This window comes from Passer domesticus, chromosome 16, assembly GCF_036417665.1.
Source record: "Passer domesticus isolate bPasDom1 chromosome 16, bPasDom1.hap1, whole genome shotgun sequence".
In the NCBI taxonomy this organism is placed as follows: domain Eukaryota; kingdom Metazoa; phylum Chordata; class Aves; order Passeriformes; family Passeridae; genus Passer; species Passer domesticus.
Window position 1 is genome coordinate 2,005,413 of NC_087489.1, and position 15,778 is coordinate 2,021,190.

At 53.1% G+C, this 15,778-nt stretch overlaps 2 protein-coding genes across 4 annotated transcripts in view; both read right to left on the reverse strand.

Moving 5' to 3' along the window:
* Positions 1–210: 210 nt before the first annotated feature.
* The window catches only part of LOC135282169 (golgin subfamily A member 6-like protein 7), a 69,628-nt gene continuing 54,060 nt past the window's right edge, over positions 211–15,778 (reverse strand). Inside the window, exons 6-8 of one of the 3 annotated variants that reach the window (XM_064391724.1) lie at positions 1,759–1,899; positions 1,193–1,367; positions 211–883 (exon numbers count right to left, since the gene is read on the reverse strand). In XM_064391724.1, coding sequence (XP_064247794.1) covers positions 1,215–1,367; positions 1,759–1,899 — 294 coding nt within the window. In that variant the 3' untranslated portion in view covers positions 211–883; positions 1,193–1,214. Of the gene's footprint in view, positions 884–1,034; positions 1,368–1,758; positions 1,900–15,778 lie in introns of those variants that run through there. The other 2 variants (XM_064391723.1, XM_064391725.1) reach the window with 2 other exon arrangements.
* Positions 3,534–14,791, reverse strand: LOC135282282 (centrosome-associated protein CEP250-like). The gene is made up of 15 exons (XM_064391912.1): positions 14,774–14,791; positions 13,988–14,219; positions 13,220–13,365; positions 11,944–12,279; positions 11,091–11,281; positions 9,669–9,796; positions 9,321–9,490; positions 8,405–8,581; positions 7,655–7,795; positions 7,223–7,384; positions 6,498–6,778; positions 5,151–5,310; positions 4,365–4,596; positions 3,597–3,742; positions 3,534–3,539 (listed from the first exon to the last, which is right to left on the reverse strand). The coding sequence occupies exons 1-15, from the start codon at positions 14,789–14,791 to the stop codon at positions 3,534–3,536; spliced, it is 2,526 nt and encodes an 841-aa protein (XP_064247982.1).

Sequence of the window (15,778 nt, forward strand, 5' to 3'; positions counted from 1 at the left end):
GGGACAGCTCCAGGGGCCTTGGGCACAAAGTGACACACAGGAGGGGCCCTGCGAGCTCAGGAGACACTTGTGCACTGGGAGGGTGGCTGAGCACTGGTGCAGGTGCCTGGGGAGGTGGGGGGAGTCTCCATCCCTGGAGAGACTGAAAAGCCACCTGGACGCATCCTGGGCAGCCGGCTCTGGGTGGCCCTGATGGAGCAGGGGCTGGGCAAGGTGACCTCCAGAGGTGCCTCCAGCCTCCCCCAGCCTGAGATTCTGTGACTCCGAGAAAAAACAGGCTGCAGTTTCCTAAGGACAAATTAAAAACCTCCTCACATGGCAGGATTCTCCTGCCCTCACCAAAGTGGTGCATGGCACATGTGTCCCTTCTGCAGGTTCCTCCCTGGAGTGAGGATGCTCCTCAAGGTCACGCCTTGAGACTGAGAGAAAGGTTTGCCCATGGTCATGGGTTTGGGTGAGTAGCATCAATCTTTAAGAATTGGTTTTTGCTGGCTTGACTGGAATTGCTTCAATGTTGTTTCAGATATAATGCACTATACTGGAAGTTACAGGTCTCTGTACTGGGCAGTAAATAAGCCTGAAAAAGATCTTTTAGTTTAATTGTGATCAGAATAAACTCTTTATTTCTCTATCAATATATCCTTCATCCTATGGAAGACAGTTGTATAAAGGTTCAATTACTATTACCTATGCTATCCTATACTATACCACCTTTAAACATAAACTACTGCCTACGTCTAAAACTGCATCCAGCTGGCTCCTCTCTGAGATGTTCAGGAAGCAAGGAGGTCCCTTCTGCACCTTGTGTCTCCTGCCTGCTCCCTGCACAGCTCTCCAGGTGGTGCTGTCGGTCTTGGGCCAGCTGTGACTGCAGCAGGGACACCTGAAAGAGGCACAAGGCCCGGCTCAGACAAGCCCACGCTGCCAGGAGCACCTGCAGCCCCACGGTACCGGCTCTTGGGGCACACACAGCCTCCAACTCCAGCCCTCAGCAACACTCTGCCCTTGGGCAAGGGGAAAGGAACAGGCTCCCAGACACAACACAGCTCAGAAGATCAACAAGTCCAGTTCAAGGCTGGCAAACCCTTCCCACGTCCACCTCTCAGCCACCACAGGTCTATTAGAGAGACTTCCAATGGGATTTAGGAACCCAGCTCTGCTTTCCAAAGCACACATTTGGAAAGCCACTGACCCTCTTCTCCACAGGCTGTGCATCAGCACGAGGGCTGCTGCTCCCCTGAGCTACTGAAGGAGTCTTCTATTTCAAAAGTTGACCAATTTCGATGGGCAGACTCGTGGACAGGGAATATGAAGTAGTCTGGGAGGAACATTCTCCTAAAAGCTCTGATTCTCCTGTCAGGTTCCACCTGCAGATTGGATGGGAGAGAGGGTCACAGAAAACTCTCAGCAAACACAGAGCAAATGGACCTCTGGACATCAAGGCAAGGAGATCCCTACTCTGAGACCCTGAAGTGCACCAGACAACACTGGGGGCAAAAAGCTCTCGCTGGGGGCTGTGCAAGAGAGGCCAGTGTGTGTGTGCAGGGACACGGGGCCAGGGAGGGAGGCAGTGGAGTGAAGGTGCCCTTGTGAAAGCCATGGGCTGCCACAAGAGAGAGAAGAAACAAAGGGGTGTGCCACAGCAGGGACAGGGAGAGGCAAGGGAACAAGCAGAGGTCTCCAAAGCGCTGCCTGGGCTAACGTGCCATGTTCCAGAGGAGCCTGAGGCTCTGCAGAGGCAGCAAAAGCCCAATTTACCTGCTCGCCACTTCTCCTGGGCACAGTGGAGAATTCAGGCCTCTCTCTCTTTTCCTCCTCTGCTGATGCAACTGGCTCCTTAGGTTCCAGGCTGGTCCCTGAGCCACGAAACAGCTGCTCCTCTTGTGCTCCAAGAGCCTGCTGGGTATTCAGAGAGGAGATGATGCCCATATTTCAAAGACCACAAAAGCTGTCCCTCAGAAATCTCCATCATGGAAAGCATCCTCAGAGCACCAGCAGTGCAGCTGCTGTTCAGCCTCTCAATACTAAACTCGAGAGAGTTTAGTCCATCACTCTGCTCATCTGCTCCATTCCTTTGCACACCCAATGTAAACCCCCATGTGCTGCCTCCCCTTTTGTGGGCACAGAAGCACCACATCCACCTGCCCATTTTTTGGCCTGGAGCTGATTTGAACAGCAAGCTCTGGAGCTGGATTGGTCATTCCAGGAGTGCCAGGAAGCAATCAGGCAGGCAGTGATCTCTGGCTGGAGCCAGGCAGACAGACAAGGCTGCCTGCTGCAGCCCGAGCTGCTTTACCCAAGCATGCCTGCAGTGACAGGGACAGAGACCCACCTCTTCATGGGAAACATCACTGGAATAATTCAGGGACACTGGAGTAGAATGAAAGTCAATGCCATTGTCTGCCTGAACACAATGTTTTTCCTTCAGGAATGCCAAGTGATTCTTCAGAGCCCCTTTGGCAATTTTACACTTGGCCAGTGCAGCACTCCGAGTGCTCCCACTTGTTCCTTCCTTCAAAGCAGCAGCACCATTCTCCAATTCTTCTTGCTTGTTTTCCTTTTCAGTGTCCAATAGTTGTGTAATTTTCTGCTGAATTGGCATGTCAAGGGCATGCATTTCATTCTCCTTTTCCAGATGTCTCATGTGCTGCTGGTACAATTCCTGTTCATGTTGCAAAACAGGGAGAAAAAGGGTCACTCATTCCCTCTCAGTTTGCTTTTCATACCAGATCTGGACTCCTGCTGCAGGGGCAGGCACAGGCTGCCCCTCTCTCTCTCTCTGCCCCTCGGGATGCTGCAGACCTTTGCTGGGCCCCCTGGTGTTGCTGCATCTTTCCCAGCTGGCTCAGCCCATCCCAGCTTCCTTTCTGCCCTTCCCTGACCTCTTGCAGCTCCACTCCAGTGCTCCTTTGGGGAGGAGCTGCCAGAACTGCAGCCAGGATTTCAAGTGCACGCTAAGCAGGATTCAGGCAGTGCCAGGAGGATGTGCTCTCCATCAGGGAGGAAGGGAAGAGCAAACAGCCCCATCCTTTCCTTTCCTGGGGCTGGGCTGACAGGAGTGGTTTTCCACCTCTCCTGTGCAGAGGTTCCATGGCTCCATCCCCGAGAGCCCCACTGCCCTCTCTGGGAGCAGCAATGGCCAGATCAGTCTGTCATTCTCTGCTGCCACTCAGGACGAGTTGTGCCCTTGCATGTGGATCAGCACTTGGCTTTCCTCTCTTCTCTCCCCACTGGCTGCTCTCAGATGGCCAAGGCCAAACACCTTTCTGTGAACAGCAAACTTGGGACTCTCCCCTCTCTTTCCAGATATTTAGAAATCCAAACATGGGCTTGGACACCGGGAATTCCCCAAACCATGCAATGTCAACAGAGACAGTGAGGACATTGAGAACTAAAGCTTCTTGGGCACAGAAGCCCAGCATGGAGGAAATGTAGCACCCTCAGCATTAACTGCCTTTGCCATGACTACAACATCTTTTCCTCCTTATTCAGAAGGATGCAATTAGAAAAGTTGAACGGGAAAAAGGTGCTCCTTAGAACTGGTAACACAAGGTCCAAACATAGCTGAGAAATGGCCCTTTGTGGCATCTGCCAACCTGAACATCGTTCCTTTCCTTCTCCAGGTTTTCCAGTTTCTTCTGCAGAGAGTGACGAAGAATCACATCCTCTTCCTTTTGGGCAATGGTGTCTTTCTTCTGGGAACATTCCAGAGAGATTTTCAGGTGTTCTGCCCTCAACATTGCTGCAGGAGGGAAGGGAAAGGAGGAAGGGAAAAGAAAAGTAAACTGATGTGCATCCTGCAGAGACAACAGCAATGTCTTCTCTAGCGGCCTGTGTTTGCCAGGCCCTACACCACAAAGGCTCCAAAGCTGACAGAAATTAAGGCAACTTCCCACCAGAGAAAAAAGGCAGGAATGAAAGGGGCAAGGTTGAGAGGGATAGGAACGTGTGTTTGCTCTTGGCCTTCTGCAGAGTGAGCAATCCAAGACATACAAAGGAGAGGGGATGCCTGTGCAGCCCTGCTCCAGAGAGGCCAATAGCCTGGAGGCTCTGGCAGGGCCTGGAGATTGGGGCAATGGAGCTGAGGCATCCAGCTACAGCTCCTCAGCACAGACACGGCACCTGAAAGGCACCAGCTGTGCACGGGATCAGCCTCAGCACAGCCAGATGGCACTGCCAGCCACAGCATCTTTCTCAAGAGAAAGCTTTCACTGGCACTTGGATGGATAAATCTCGGCTGGTTGTTTTTCCCCTTGGCCATCTCTGGCCATCTCTCCTTTTCCTCTCTAAGGCATCAGTAAGATCCCCAGGGGTGAGACAGCATGGGGCACTGGGTGGGAGAGGTGAAGCTGTGCCTTGCTCACTTTGCTCCAGCTGTTTCAGCAGCTCCTTATTGCGAGCCCTGAGATTGTCTCTCTCAGCCTGTCTCTTCCTCAGCTCCAGCTCCATGGCCTGACACTGTGAGGCAATGGCCTCTGCTCTTTCCTCAGAGCTCTGGAGCCTCACACACAGCTCAGACTCCTCAGTTGCCAGCTGCTTCTCTCGAGTTTCTTGGCAAGCTGCCTTCTCCGTCACTGCCTCCAGCAGGGCCCAGGCCTGGAAGATGGATGCACAGAGCCTCAGGGACAGGGCTGCGCCTGAGGCCATTGGGTGGCCAGTAGGGTGAACAACAAAGGAGAAATTTCTTCAAGCCAAGAACTGATGGCACAGAAGCAAGGATTGCAATGGAGACCAATGGAGACAAAACAGGGAAGTGGAGGCAATGGGCATCCTTGGGCTGCAGCTCTGAACTGGCTGTGCTGGAAGTGCCCTGCCCAGCCTGCCACAGCCACGGCTGTGTCCCCACATTGCTCAGTGCCCGGCACAGGCACCAACTCTGTGTGGGACAACACTGCTAAGAGAGGGACAGAGAAGCTCCAGAGGAGTCTGCTGCTGCTTCTCCTGCCAGATCTCCTGATGGGACCCAGGAGAGGATGGGGGAGATCTTCTGCAGCAGACACCAGATCCAGCCTTGGCCTCAGGGTGCAGCAGCAGCCCCGGGCAGAACAGGGCAGCTGTGGATGCTGCTGGGAGGGGAAAGTGGTTGGGGCCTCCAAGGCAAAGGTGCTGCTGTGTGTCTGTGGAGAAGTGGAGGCCAGTGCGCAGCTTACCCGGGTGTTGAGCGCCATCAATTCTCTTCTATGCTCAGAAGAGAGCTGCTCTGTCTCCTGAAGAGCAGATTGACACTTAGACACAAGATTGTTCAGCGCCAGATTCTGTTCTTCCAGTGTTCTGAGGCACAGGTTCTTTTCCTCCACAGTCAGAATCAGCCTAGAAGGGAAGCAAACAACTCATTACTATATGATATCACATTTTAGAACCTCTTAGGACTTGCAGCACCTCAGAGAAAAACTGCTCTCTCTGATGAGGTTTGTCTAAACATCTTGGCTGTTTGTTTCCCCTGCACTCCCAGCCCAGCATGTGCCTACTCTACTTTTGTCCCTGAAAGAACAGGCAGTTCCTGCCTACATGCCCTACATTCCTATTGAGATGGCAATGTGAATACAAACCTAACAAAGTCTTGCAATGAAGACATTAGGGGAGAGCAACAATTTTCTTCTCACTAACCAGACTCCAAGGCAGGGAGCTTTGGTCAGCATGGAAGAGACATTTCCTTCCCCCATCTTACACATCCAGGTAGGAGGAGCAGCACCCTACAGCCAGGGGATCTCTGGCAAGTTCCCTAAGATTTACCAGCACCCATCCAGCTTTCAGCTGGAGAAAGAAAAGCCGAAGTGGCAACAGAGGCTTGGAGCACAACCTGATGGAAGATGCAGAAGGTTCCAGGCAAGCAGGAACAGCCTGCCTTTCCTTTGTCTTCTTCTTGGAAGAAGAATCCTGTGGCACTGAAGCCAGGCAGGATTTGATCAGCTGGAGGAGCCCCCCATACCTTGCTCCTGTTTCTTGCATTCTTTGCACAGTCAGAAATGCCTGGGACTGTGCAGGGTGGAAGGGACCCTGCTTGACTCCCTCCAGGCACCGGGGCACATTTGATGAGGAATGATGCAGCAGAGACATTCTTGTTTCTGGGCTGCCTCCGAGGGCAGTCTGGCCTAGATCAGCAATCAGGGCCTTAAGATGGTTCTGCCCAGAAACAGCATCAGATGCCAGGCTGATCCAGATCCCAAAGGCTTCAAGTTACAGGACCCAAGGTGGAGCTGATGGATGCATCCAACTCCTTCCAATGCAGCTCGGGCAGTGTCAACACACCCACCTATATAACACATTTACCACTAGAGGGAATGGGCTACCCCAAAAGCCTTTCACTTCAGAAAAACTCTAACTGAACACTTAGAAAAAAATAAAATGAAAGACAACATCCAGGCAATGAGGCGTGTCTGCATGGAGAGTTCAGAATCTGCCACTTGGGAAATGCTGCCAGAGCCCCTGGCAGGTGCAAAGATGGCAAAGAGGGAATCCATTCACCACAATCCAGAGTCCCACAGGCTTTCATTTACCTGGCTTTTTCCCTCTCTAGGGCATTGACGGAAGCCTGCAATTCTGAATTCTGCCGTGCCACTTCTTCCCACTGGATCCATTTTCTCTCCAAATACTCAGGATGCACTTGCAGCTCCTTGTTCTGATGTTCTGCCTCCTCCAGCAGCTTCTGGACATGCTCAACCTCTGAGAGCTTCTGCCTGGACTCTTGCTGGGCCTCCCTCACATCTTGCTGGGCTCTCTGCACAGTCTTTTCCTGGCACTCTCGGCAGGCTGCCAGCTGAGATGTCAACTCTGCCACCTCCAATCAAACAGAACAAAGCAGTCAGAGGCCACAGCCACAGCTTGTCACTGTCAGCCACAGCACAGGCTGTGAGCAAAGGTAAAGGACAACTCTGCATTTCTCTCTGTCCTGAGAGCCCCAGATTCACAAAGGATATGGCCAACTTGTTTCAGTCTCTAAGTGGCCCACCACCAAGGGCACCGGAAAAAGCACCTGCCAAACCAAGGCTAGCAAGAAGAGACCAGCAGCAATCCATGCTGATGGTTGCTGCCCAGCAGTGCAGAGGAAGAGCCCAGCTGTCCAGAGCAGCAGCTGACATTCAGCAGAGCCCTGAGTGTCCTTCAGAGCAGCTGCCATGGAGCCCCCAGAGCACGAGACAGCCCCAGGGCTCCCCCCTGCAGCCGCTGCTCCGCCGTGGAAAAGCAAGAAGGCCACAGACCCCTCACTGCATGACTACAGTGCCACTGCTCTTTCACTCACCTGCTTTTGTAGAGCCTCTCTATGGGCAAGGACGAGATTCATTTCCTCTTTGAGGCCTTGCAGCTCTTCCTTGTGCCTCCTCTCTGCTGCCTGGACTTCACTGCGAGCTTCCTGAAGCTCAGCTTGCAGATTTGCCTTGATGGTCTGGCAACAAAATGCAGAGCAACTTCCTGGGATTTGCCCTCAGGCTCAGCTCTTTCCACTTGCTGCCTCAAAATCCCATTCTTTCAGCTGCTTCTTTTGGCTTCTCTACCCAGCTCTGCTTCCCCTGCAACCCTTCCTTCCCGGGGCTGAGCTCTGCAGCCTACCAGGAGCTGTGCTCCCAGGGCCTGGGGCAGCCCTTGGCTCCTCAGTCCCAGGAGCTGCCTTTTGTGCCCTTATCACTGCCCTGCCCTCCATTGCCTGGCTACTCACACTTAGCTGCCCCTTCTCTTGCTGCTCTTGCACCTCCTGCCTGAGCTGCTGGACCTGCTGGCGGGCTCGGCTGAGCTCTCCCTGAGTTTGGAGCAGTGCCTCTGATAAAGCACTCTTCTCCTTCTGCTCTTCCAGCAGGACCTGCACAGAAGGAAAGAGCAGAGGGCTTCACACTTCTCCTGCAACACCCGTGTGGCAAGGGGCAAAGGCGGATGGGCTCACGTGCCCTCAGAGCACTTGGCTGCTGCTGCCCTGGGCCACTGCCTGCCCTGGGGGAGACACAGCTTCCCAGGAAGTGACTTAACACACAGCCCAGAAGACATCTCTGGGTTACTGTTCAGATATACCCCAGGCAAGTCTTTAAAAAGATTTTGCTCCTCTCAGTGTTCCTGCTGCGCCCTCCCCGTGCCCACAAAAGAAAAGCCCTCCAAACTCACTTAGGCTAGGAACACCTACCAGCACACACCAAAAGGGGAGCAGAAAGAGAACACTGAAGATACCCTGAGGTGCATCTTAGAACAACAGAGCACAAGAGCAGCACAAAAATCTCAGCTGACAGCTGATGTCTCTGCCTGGCTTCCTAAGAGAGGGCTCATTCCTGGTGCCAAAGACAGCCCTGTTCAGCTTGCACCTCCCCTAATTCAATGTAAAAGACACGGAGGCCATGCTCCACACAGCCCCATATCCTGCCATCTCCCACAGCTCCAGCCTTGCAAAAAATCACACCAGTTCTCTTCTCACAATCATTACCTCTCGCTTGGCATTTTCAAATCTCATTAATTCTTCTTGTTGGGCCAGCAGGGTGGCTACTTTCTGTCTCATCTCCAACAGCACCTCCTTGTGCTCCCTCTTTCTCTCTGCCTTCTCTTTTTCCCATTGCTCCAGCATCTCCTGCATCTCTGCACGGTGCCTTTCACGTTCACTTGCCTGAGGAGGAGAGGAAAAATTTGCAAGATGAAGTCCCAGGCAAGCTCCTTGCTGAAAAATGTGAAGCTTCATCTCTCCCACAATCCCCAGCTGGAAAAGACAACAGCAATGGCTTTCTGTACTGCAGAAACCATGTCCTGACAGGGGATTCAAAAGGAGGCTCAGCAGGTGCCAGAATCACAGACTGGTGGAATCTCTTCTGTTGGCAAGGACCTTGCCAAGCATTGAGTCCAAGCACTCAGAAAAGGATGTGTCACCTTCCCCTCCCTGATGCCCCAGCCACAAGGACTGGACGAGCAGGGACAATGGGCCTGTCCATGGCTTCCAGCCCAAAGCCAATCCCTCTGGCCACCATGGAAGCACAGCAAGAAAGGAACTGAGTTCCCACACCTGCAGCCAGCAGCACTGTTGGCATCTGCTCCACGTTGGCATCTGCTCAGTGGCAGGTGGGACTCGGGGATGATCCTGCCCTGGGCTGCCACGCTTTGGGTGGGCACTGCCCAACCTGCTCTGGAACTGCTCTTACACCCTCACTGAAGCTGTGGCTGCATTTACTGTCCCAGCACCATCCCGGGGGCCTTCACGCACCTCCAAGTCCGAGCTGCTGCCTCTGCTGTCTGGACCAGCAGTGGGAGGCCTCTGCCAGAGAACTGCTGCCCTTTCACACCCTCAGCCTCTGCTTGTGCTACACCAACCCACAGGGCTGGCTTGGTCAATTCAGAAGCATATTGGCCCCTACCAGGTCTTCCAGGAGCTTCTTTATTTCCACTTGCTGAGCTGTTCCCTGAGGCCTGAGGCTTTTGTGATGCTGCTGCTGTGCCTGCAGGAGTTCTTGAGCTGTGTCTTCCTGTTCCTGCTTCCTGAGAGCTCTCTCTGCTTCCAGCTCACCTTGCAGGCATTTCACTTGTCCTGCAAACAAGACCAACAGCAAGAGTCAGAGTCTTTACTGACTTTACTGACCTCAGGCCCCTTCAGTGCCTCCAGCCCCACCACTCCTAAGATGCGCTGTGGACAGAGGTGGATTTACAAGGTGCTTAGCTTCTCTAGGCATGAGCAGCACCACAAACGAAGCACACGAGTTTCTCACCTTCTATCACCTCTTTGTCCTGTGTGACTGTGAGCACCTGAGCCTCCAGATGGTTCCTGGAGATCTCCAGCTGAGCTATCTGCTGCTGAGCAGCAAACAGCCTGGATTCCAGGCTCTCCTTTGCTGACCTGCAAGTTGCAAATATGGAGAGACATGACTTGCTTGCTCCAGAAGCCCACAGCTGGATATTCCAGGATGACGTGGCTCAAGATCCCCACACCTGAGTATGGAAAATGGGTCACCTGGAAACTGGTCCAGAGAAGGCACATCTGTGCCATTTCAAGAGAGAGCAGGGCCTCTGAGGGACTGCCCAGGCCTCCCTTATGGCCTGGCACAGCACAGACTGCCCAGCCCAACTTGGCTTCCACAGCCAAACCTTCAGTTGCTGTTCCTGACCTATGACACTGGCTAGCTGTGCCCAAACAGGCTGGAGCGACGAGCAAAAGCCCAGCCCCTGCTCACAGCCCTTCTCCCATCAGCACTTCCAAGCTGCTCTGCTGGGGGACACAACAGACTCTTGTCCTTGCTGAATCCTGACTTTTTACTGCTCTTGATAATGGATATGAAGGCACATCATCTTCCAGACACCCGGTATTTAAGAGGCTTCAGAACTACTTTGCATGACAGTAAAATCTCATGGTCATGGCAGCACTTGTAAAAAATTGGCAAATATCTTTGTCTGAATGACAACTTCCTGAATGCAGAGATTGCAGTTTCAACTCCTGCAAGGTCATGGAGTAGACTTGCTGCCTTTATTTTAGTGTTGCTGGCCACGCAGGCAGTAGCCCAAGGGACTTGTCCTTCCTGGCAGAGTGAGAGGGACCATCCAAAGGGACCTTGGCCGGTTTGGCAGCTGGCTGCCCATCAACAATCAGCAAGAATCCCCAGAGGCTGTTGAGAATTCCAAAGAGCTTTCCCTCCTGTTCTCTAACCAGCTCCAGGTCCTGTCCCATGCTTCTCAAGAGTGTGCTGGGAAGCAGAAATGGCTCAAGATTTTCAGCAGGAGCCTCTGGCTTCACCCTGAATGGCAGCGTGCTACTCCCAACGTGCCAAGGTAAGGGCCTGGAATGCTGAAGGTGAAGCTTCAGTTCTGAAGATCAGGATCATGTCAAGCTACTCAGAAAGGAACAAGGGATGCCCAGAATGCCCAGATGAAGGAGCCAAACCCAAGAGAAACTTGAGGTTTCACTCAGCATCTGCATGGTTTAACTACTGCTCAGTTCAGGGCTGGCTGGATTGCTTTTGACTTCCCACAGGAGTTGCTCAGCAGCACAAAGAGGAGCTCAAGGCTCACAAGAGCTTTGCTGGCTTTAGTCGTCAGAAAAATAACCTTAACATTGTGGCTTTTTTCTTCTAGAGACGCTTCCATATTCTGTCCACGGCATGTAAAAACATCTGAAAAGGCTCAGCTCCTGCCTTTACCTGGTCTCTGCCAGCTGCCTGGAAAGGTCTTGTTGGAGCCGCTCTGTGGCTGCCAGTCGGCCCTCAAGCTCAGCCTTCTGGCCCAGCAGCTCCTCCTCTCTGCATGCCTGGGCTGCTGCGTGCCCTTGGTCAGAGGATTCCCAGCTAAGGTGCTCCAGAGACCAGCTCGATGACTCCTCCTCCTGGGAAACCTGCAAGTGGGACAAGGTACAGCTGGAGCCCTTCCTCGGGAGCCCTGTGCAGAGCCAGCCAGCGCCACCTCGCAGGCAGCCAGAGGACAAGGAGCACCTGTGCTCTGGGCTCCAAGTTTCACAGCATCTGCCCTATGCAGCTCTGATAGCCGGGGCTGCCAGAAGCCCCTGGCACTGTTACCTTGGAAGTGCTGTGTCAGGCCCTGCTGCCTTGCCTGGGCCCAGACTGCTCCTTCCCAACTAACATCCCTACTCAAATCTCTGTGTTGTCACCCAAAACCAATGCATCTTCCATAACTGCCAACACAATTTAGTCTAAGCACTAGGAATGCTGCTGATTTTCAGCCATTGATCCAAAACTCAACTCACTTTAGTCCATCACTCCAATCACCTGCTCTATTATTTCCCACACCAAACCCAAACCTCCACGTGTTGCAGCTCTTTGCATGGGTACAGGAGAAGCAGCTCCCTGTGCCCAGCTTTTGGCCTGGAGCTGATTTGAACAGCAAGCTCCAGAGCTGGATTGGTCATTCCAGGCGTGCCAGGAAACAATCAGGCAGTCAGTGGTCTCTGGCTGGAGCCAGGCAGACAGACAAGGCTGCCTGCTGCAGCCCGGGCTGCTTTACCCAAGTAGGCCTGCACTGACAGGGACAGAGACCCACCTCTTCATGGGAAACACCACTGGAATAATTCAGGGGCACTGGAATGGACTGAAAGTCAATGCCTCTGCCTGCCTGGATCTTTCCTTTCAGGATGTCTAAGCGTTTCTTCAGAGCCCCTTTGGCAATTTCACTCTTGTTCAGTGCAGCACTCAGTATCTGAGCATACTCCCTCCATTTCTGCAAAGCAGCAGCCCCATGCTCCCACTCCGCCAGCTTGGTTTCCTTTTCAGTGCCCAGTTGTTGCATTTGTTCCTTTTGACTTTGCATGTCAGCTTCATGCATTTCATTCTCCTTTTCCAGATATCTCATGTGCTGCTGGTACAATTCCTGTTCATGCTGCCAAAAGAGGGAGAAAAAGGGTCACTCATTCCCTCTCAGTTTGCTTTTCATACCAGATCTGGACTCCTGCTGCAGGGGCAGGCACAGGCTGCCCCTCTCTCTCTCTCTGCCCCTCGGGATGCTGCAGACCTTTGCTGGGCCCCCTGGTGTTGCTGCATCTTTCCCAGCTGGCTCAGCCCGTCCCAGCTTCCTTTCTGCCCTTCCCTGACCTCTTGCAGCTCCACTCCAGTGCTCCTTTGGGGAGGAGCTGCCAGAACTGCAGCCAGGATTTCAAGTCCACGCTAAGCAGGATTCAGGCAGTGCCAGGAGGATGTGCTCTCCATCAGGGAGGAAGGGAAGAGCAAACAGCCCCATCCTTTCCTTTCCTGGGGCTGGGCTGACAGGAGTGGTTTTCCACCTCTCCTGTGCAGAGTTTCCATGGCTCCATCCCCGAGAGCCCCACTGCCCTCTCTGGGAGCAGCAATGGCCAGATCAGTCTGTCATTCTCTGCTGCCACTCAGGACGAGTTGTGCCCTTGCAGGCACACGTCCTGATGTGGATCAGCATTTGGCTTTCCTCTCTTCTCTCCCCACTGGCTGCTCTCAGATGGCCAAGGCCAAACACCTCTCTATCAACAGCAAACTTGGGACTCTCCCCTCTCTTTCCAGATATTTAGAAATCCAAACATGGGCTTGGACACCGGGAATTCCCCAAACCATGCAATGTCAACAGAGACAGGGAGGACATTGAGAACTAAAGCTTCTAGGGCACAGAAGCCCAGCATGGAGGAAATGTAGCACCCTCAGCATTAACTGCCTTTGCCATGACTACAACATCTTTTCCTCCTTATTCAGAAGGATGCAATTAGAAAAGTTGAACGGGAAAAAGGTGCTCCTTAGAACTGGTAACACAAGGTCCAAACATAGCTGAGAAATGGCCCTTTGTGGCATCTGCCAACCTGAACATGGTTCCTTTCCTTCTCCAGGTTTTCCAGTTTCTTCTGCAGAGAGTGACGAAGAATCACATCCTCTTCCTTTTGGGCAATGGTGTCTTTCTTCTGGGAACATTCCAGAGAGATTTTCAGGTGTTCTGCCCTCAACATTGCTGCAGGAGGGAAGGGAAAGGAGGAGGGGAAAAGAAAAGTAAACTGATGTGCATCCTGCAGAGACAACAGCACTGTCTTCTCTAGCGGCCTGTGTTTGCCAGGCCCTACACCACAAAGGCTCCAAAGATGACAGAAATTAAGGCAACTTCCCACCAGAGAAAAAAAGCAGGAATGAAAGGGGCAAGGTTGAGAGGGATAGGAACGTGTGTTTGCTCTTGGCCTTCTGCAGAGTGAGCAACCCAAGAGAGACAAAGGAGAGGGGATGCCTGTGCAGCCCTGCTCCAGAGAGGCCAATAGCCTGGAGGCTCTGGCAGGGCCTGGAGATTGGGGCAATGGAGCTGAGGCATCCAGCTACAGCTCCTCAGCACAGACACGGCACCTGAAAGGCACCAGCTGTGCACGGGATCAGCCCCAGCACAGCCAGATGGCACTGCCAGCCACAGCATCTTTCTCAAGAGAAAGCTTTCACTGGCACTTGGATGGATAAATCTCGGCTGGTTGTTTTTCCCCTTGGCCATCTCTGGCCATCTCTCCTTTTCCTCTCTAAGGCATCAGTAAGATCCCCAGGGGTGAGACAGCATGGGGCACTGGGTGGGAGAGGTGAAGCTGTGCCTTGCTCACTTTGCTCCAGCTGTTTCAGCAGCTCCTTATTGCGAGCCCTGAGATTGTCTCTCTCAGCCTGTCTCTTCCTCAGCTCCAGCTCCATGGCCTTACACTGTGAGGCAATGGCCTCTGCTCTTTCCTCAGAGCTCTGGAGCCTCACACACAGCTCAGACGCCTCAGTTGCCAGCTGCTTCTCTCGAGTTTCTTGGCAAGCTGCCTTCTCCCTCACTGCCTCCAGCAGGGCCCAGGCCTGGAAGATGGATGCACAGAGCCTCAGGGACAGGGCTGCGCCTGAGGCCATTGCGTGGCCAGTAGGGTGAACAACAAAGGAGAAATTTCTTCAAGCCAAGAACTGATGGCACAGAAGCAAGGATTGCAATGGAGACCAATAGAGACAAAACAGGGAAGTGGAGGCAATGGGCATCCTTGGGCTGCAGCTCTGAACTGGCTGTGCTGGAAGTGCCCTGCCCAGCCTGCCACAGCCATGGCTGTGTCCCCACATTGCTCAGAGTCCGGCACAGGCACCAACTCTGTGTGGGACAACACTGCTAAGAGAGGGACAGAGAAGCTCCAGAGGAGTCTGCTGCTGCTTCTCCTGCCAGATCTCCTGATGGGACCCAGGAGAGGATGGGGGAAATCTTCTGCAGCAGACAGCAGATCCAGCCTTGGCCTCAGGGTGCAGCAGCAGCCCCGGGCAGAACAGGGCAGCTGTGGATGCTGCTGGGAGGGGAAAGGGGTTGGGGCCTCCAAGGCAGAGGTGCTGCTGTGTGTCTGTGGAGAAGTGGATGCCAGTGCGCAGCTTACCCGGGTGTTGAGCGCCATCAATTCTCTTCTATGCTCAGAATAGAGCTGCTCTGTCTCCTGAAGAGCAGATTGACACTGAGATACAGAATTTTTCAGCACCATGTTCTGTTCTTCCAGTGTTCTAAGGCACAGGTTCTTTTCCTCCACAGTCAGAATCAGCCTAGAAGGGAAGCAAACAACTCATTACTATATGATATCACATTTTATGAACTCTTAGGACTGGCACCACCTCAGGTGGTGCTGCTCTGTCTGATGAGGTTTATCTAAACAACTTGGCTGTTTGTTTCTCCTGCAGTCCCAGCCCAGCATGTGCCTACTCTGCTTTTGTCCCTGAAAGAACAGGCAATTCCTGCCTACATGCCCTACCTTCCTATTGAGATGGCAATGTGAATACAAACCTAACAAAGTCTTGCAATGAAGACATTAGGGGAGAGCAACAATTTTCTTCTGACTAACCAGGCTCCAAGGCAGGGAGCTTTGGTCAGCATGGAAGAGACATTTCCTTCCCCCATCTTACACATCCACGTAGGAGGAGCAGCACCCTACAGCCAGGGGATCTCTGGCAAGTTCCCTAAGATTTACCAGCACCCATCCTGCTTTCAGCTGGAGAAAGAAAAGCCAAAGTGGCAACAGAGGCTTGGAGCACAACCTGATGGAAGATGCAGAAGGTTCGAGGCAAGCAGGAGCAGCCTGCCTTTCCTTTGTCTTCTTCTTGGAAGAAGAATCCTGTGGCACTGAAGCCAGGCAGGACTTGATCAGCTGGAGGAGCCCCCCATACCTTGCTCCTGTTTCTTGCATTCTTTGCACAGTCAGAAATGCCTGGGACTGTGCAGGGTGGCAGGGACCCTGCTTGACTCCCTCCAGGCACCGGGGCACATTTGATGAGGAATGATGCAGCAGAGACATTCTTGTTTCTGGGCTGCCTCCGAGGGCAGTCTGGCCTAGATCAGCAATCAGGGCCTTAAGATGGTTCTGCCCAGAAACAGCATCAGATGCCAGGCTGAT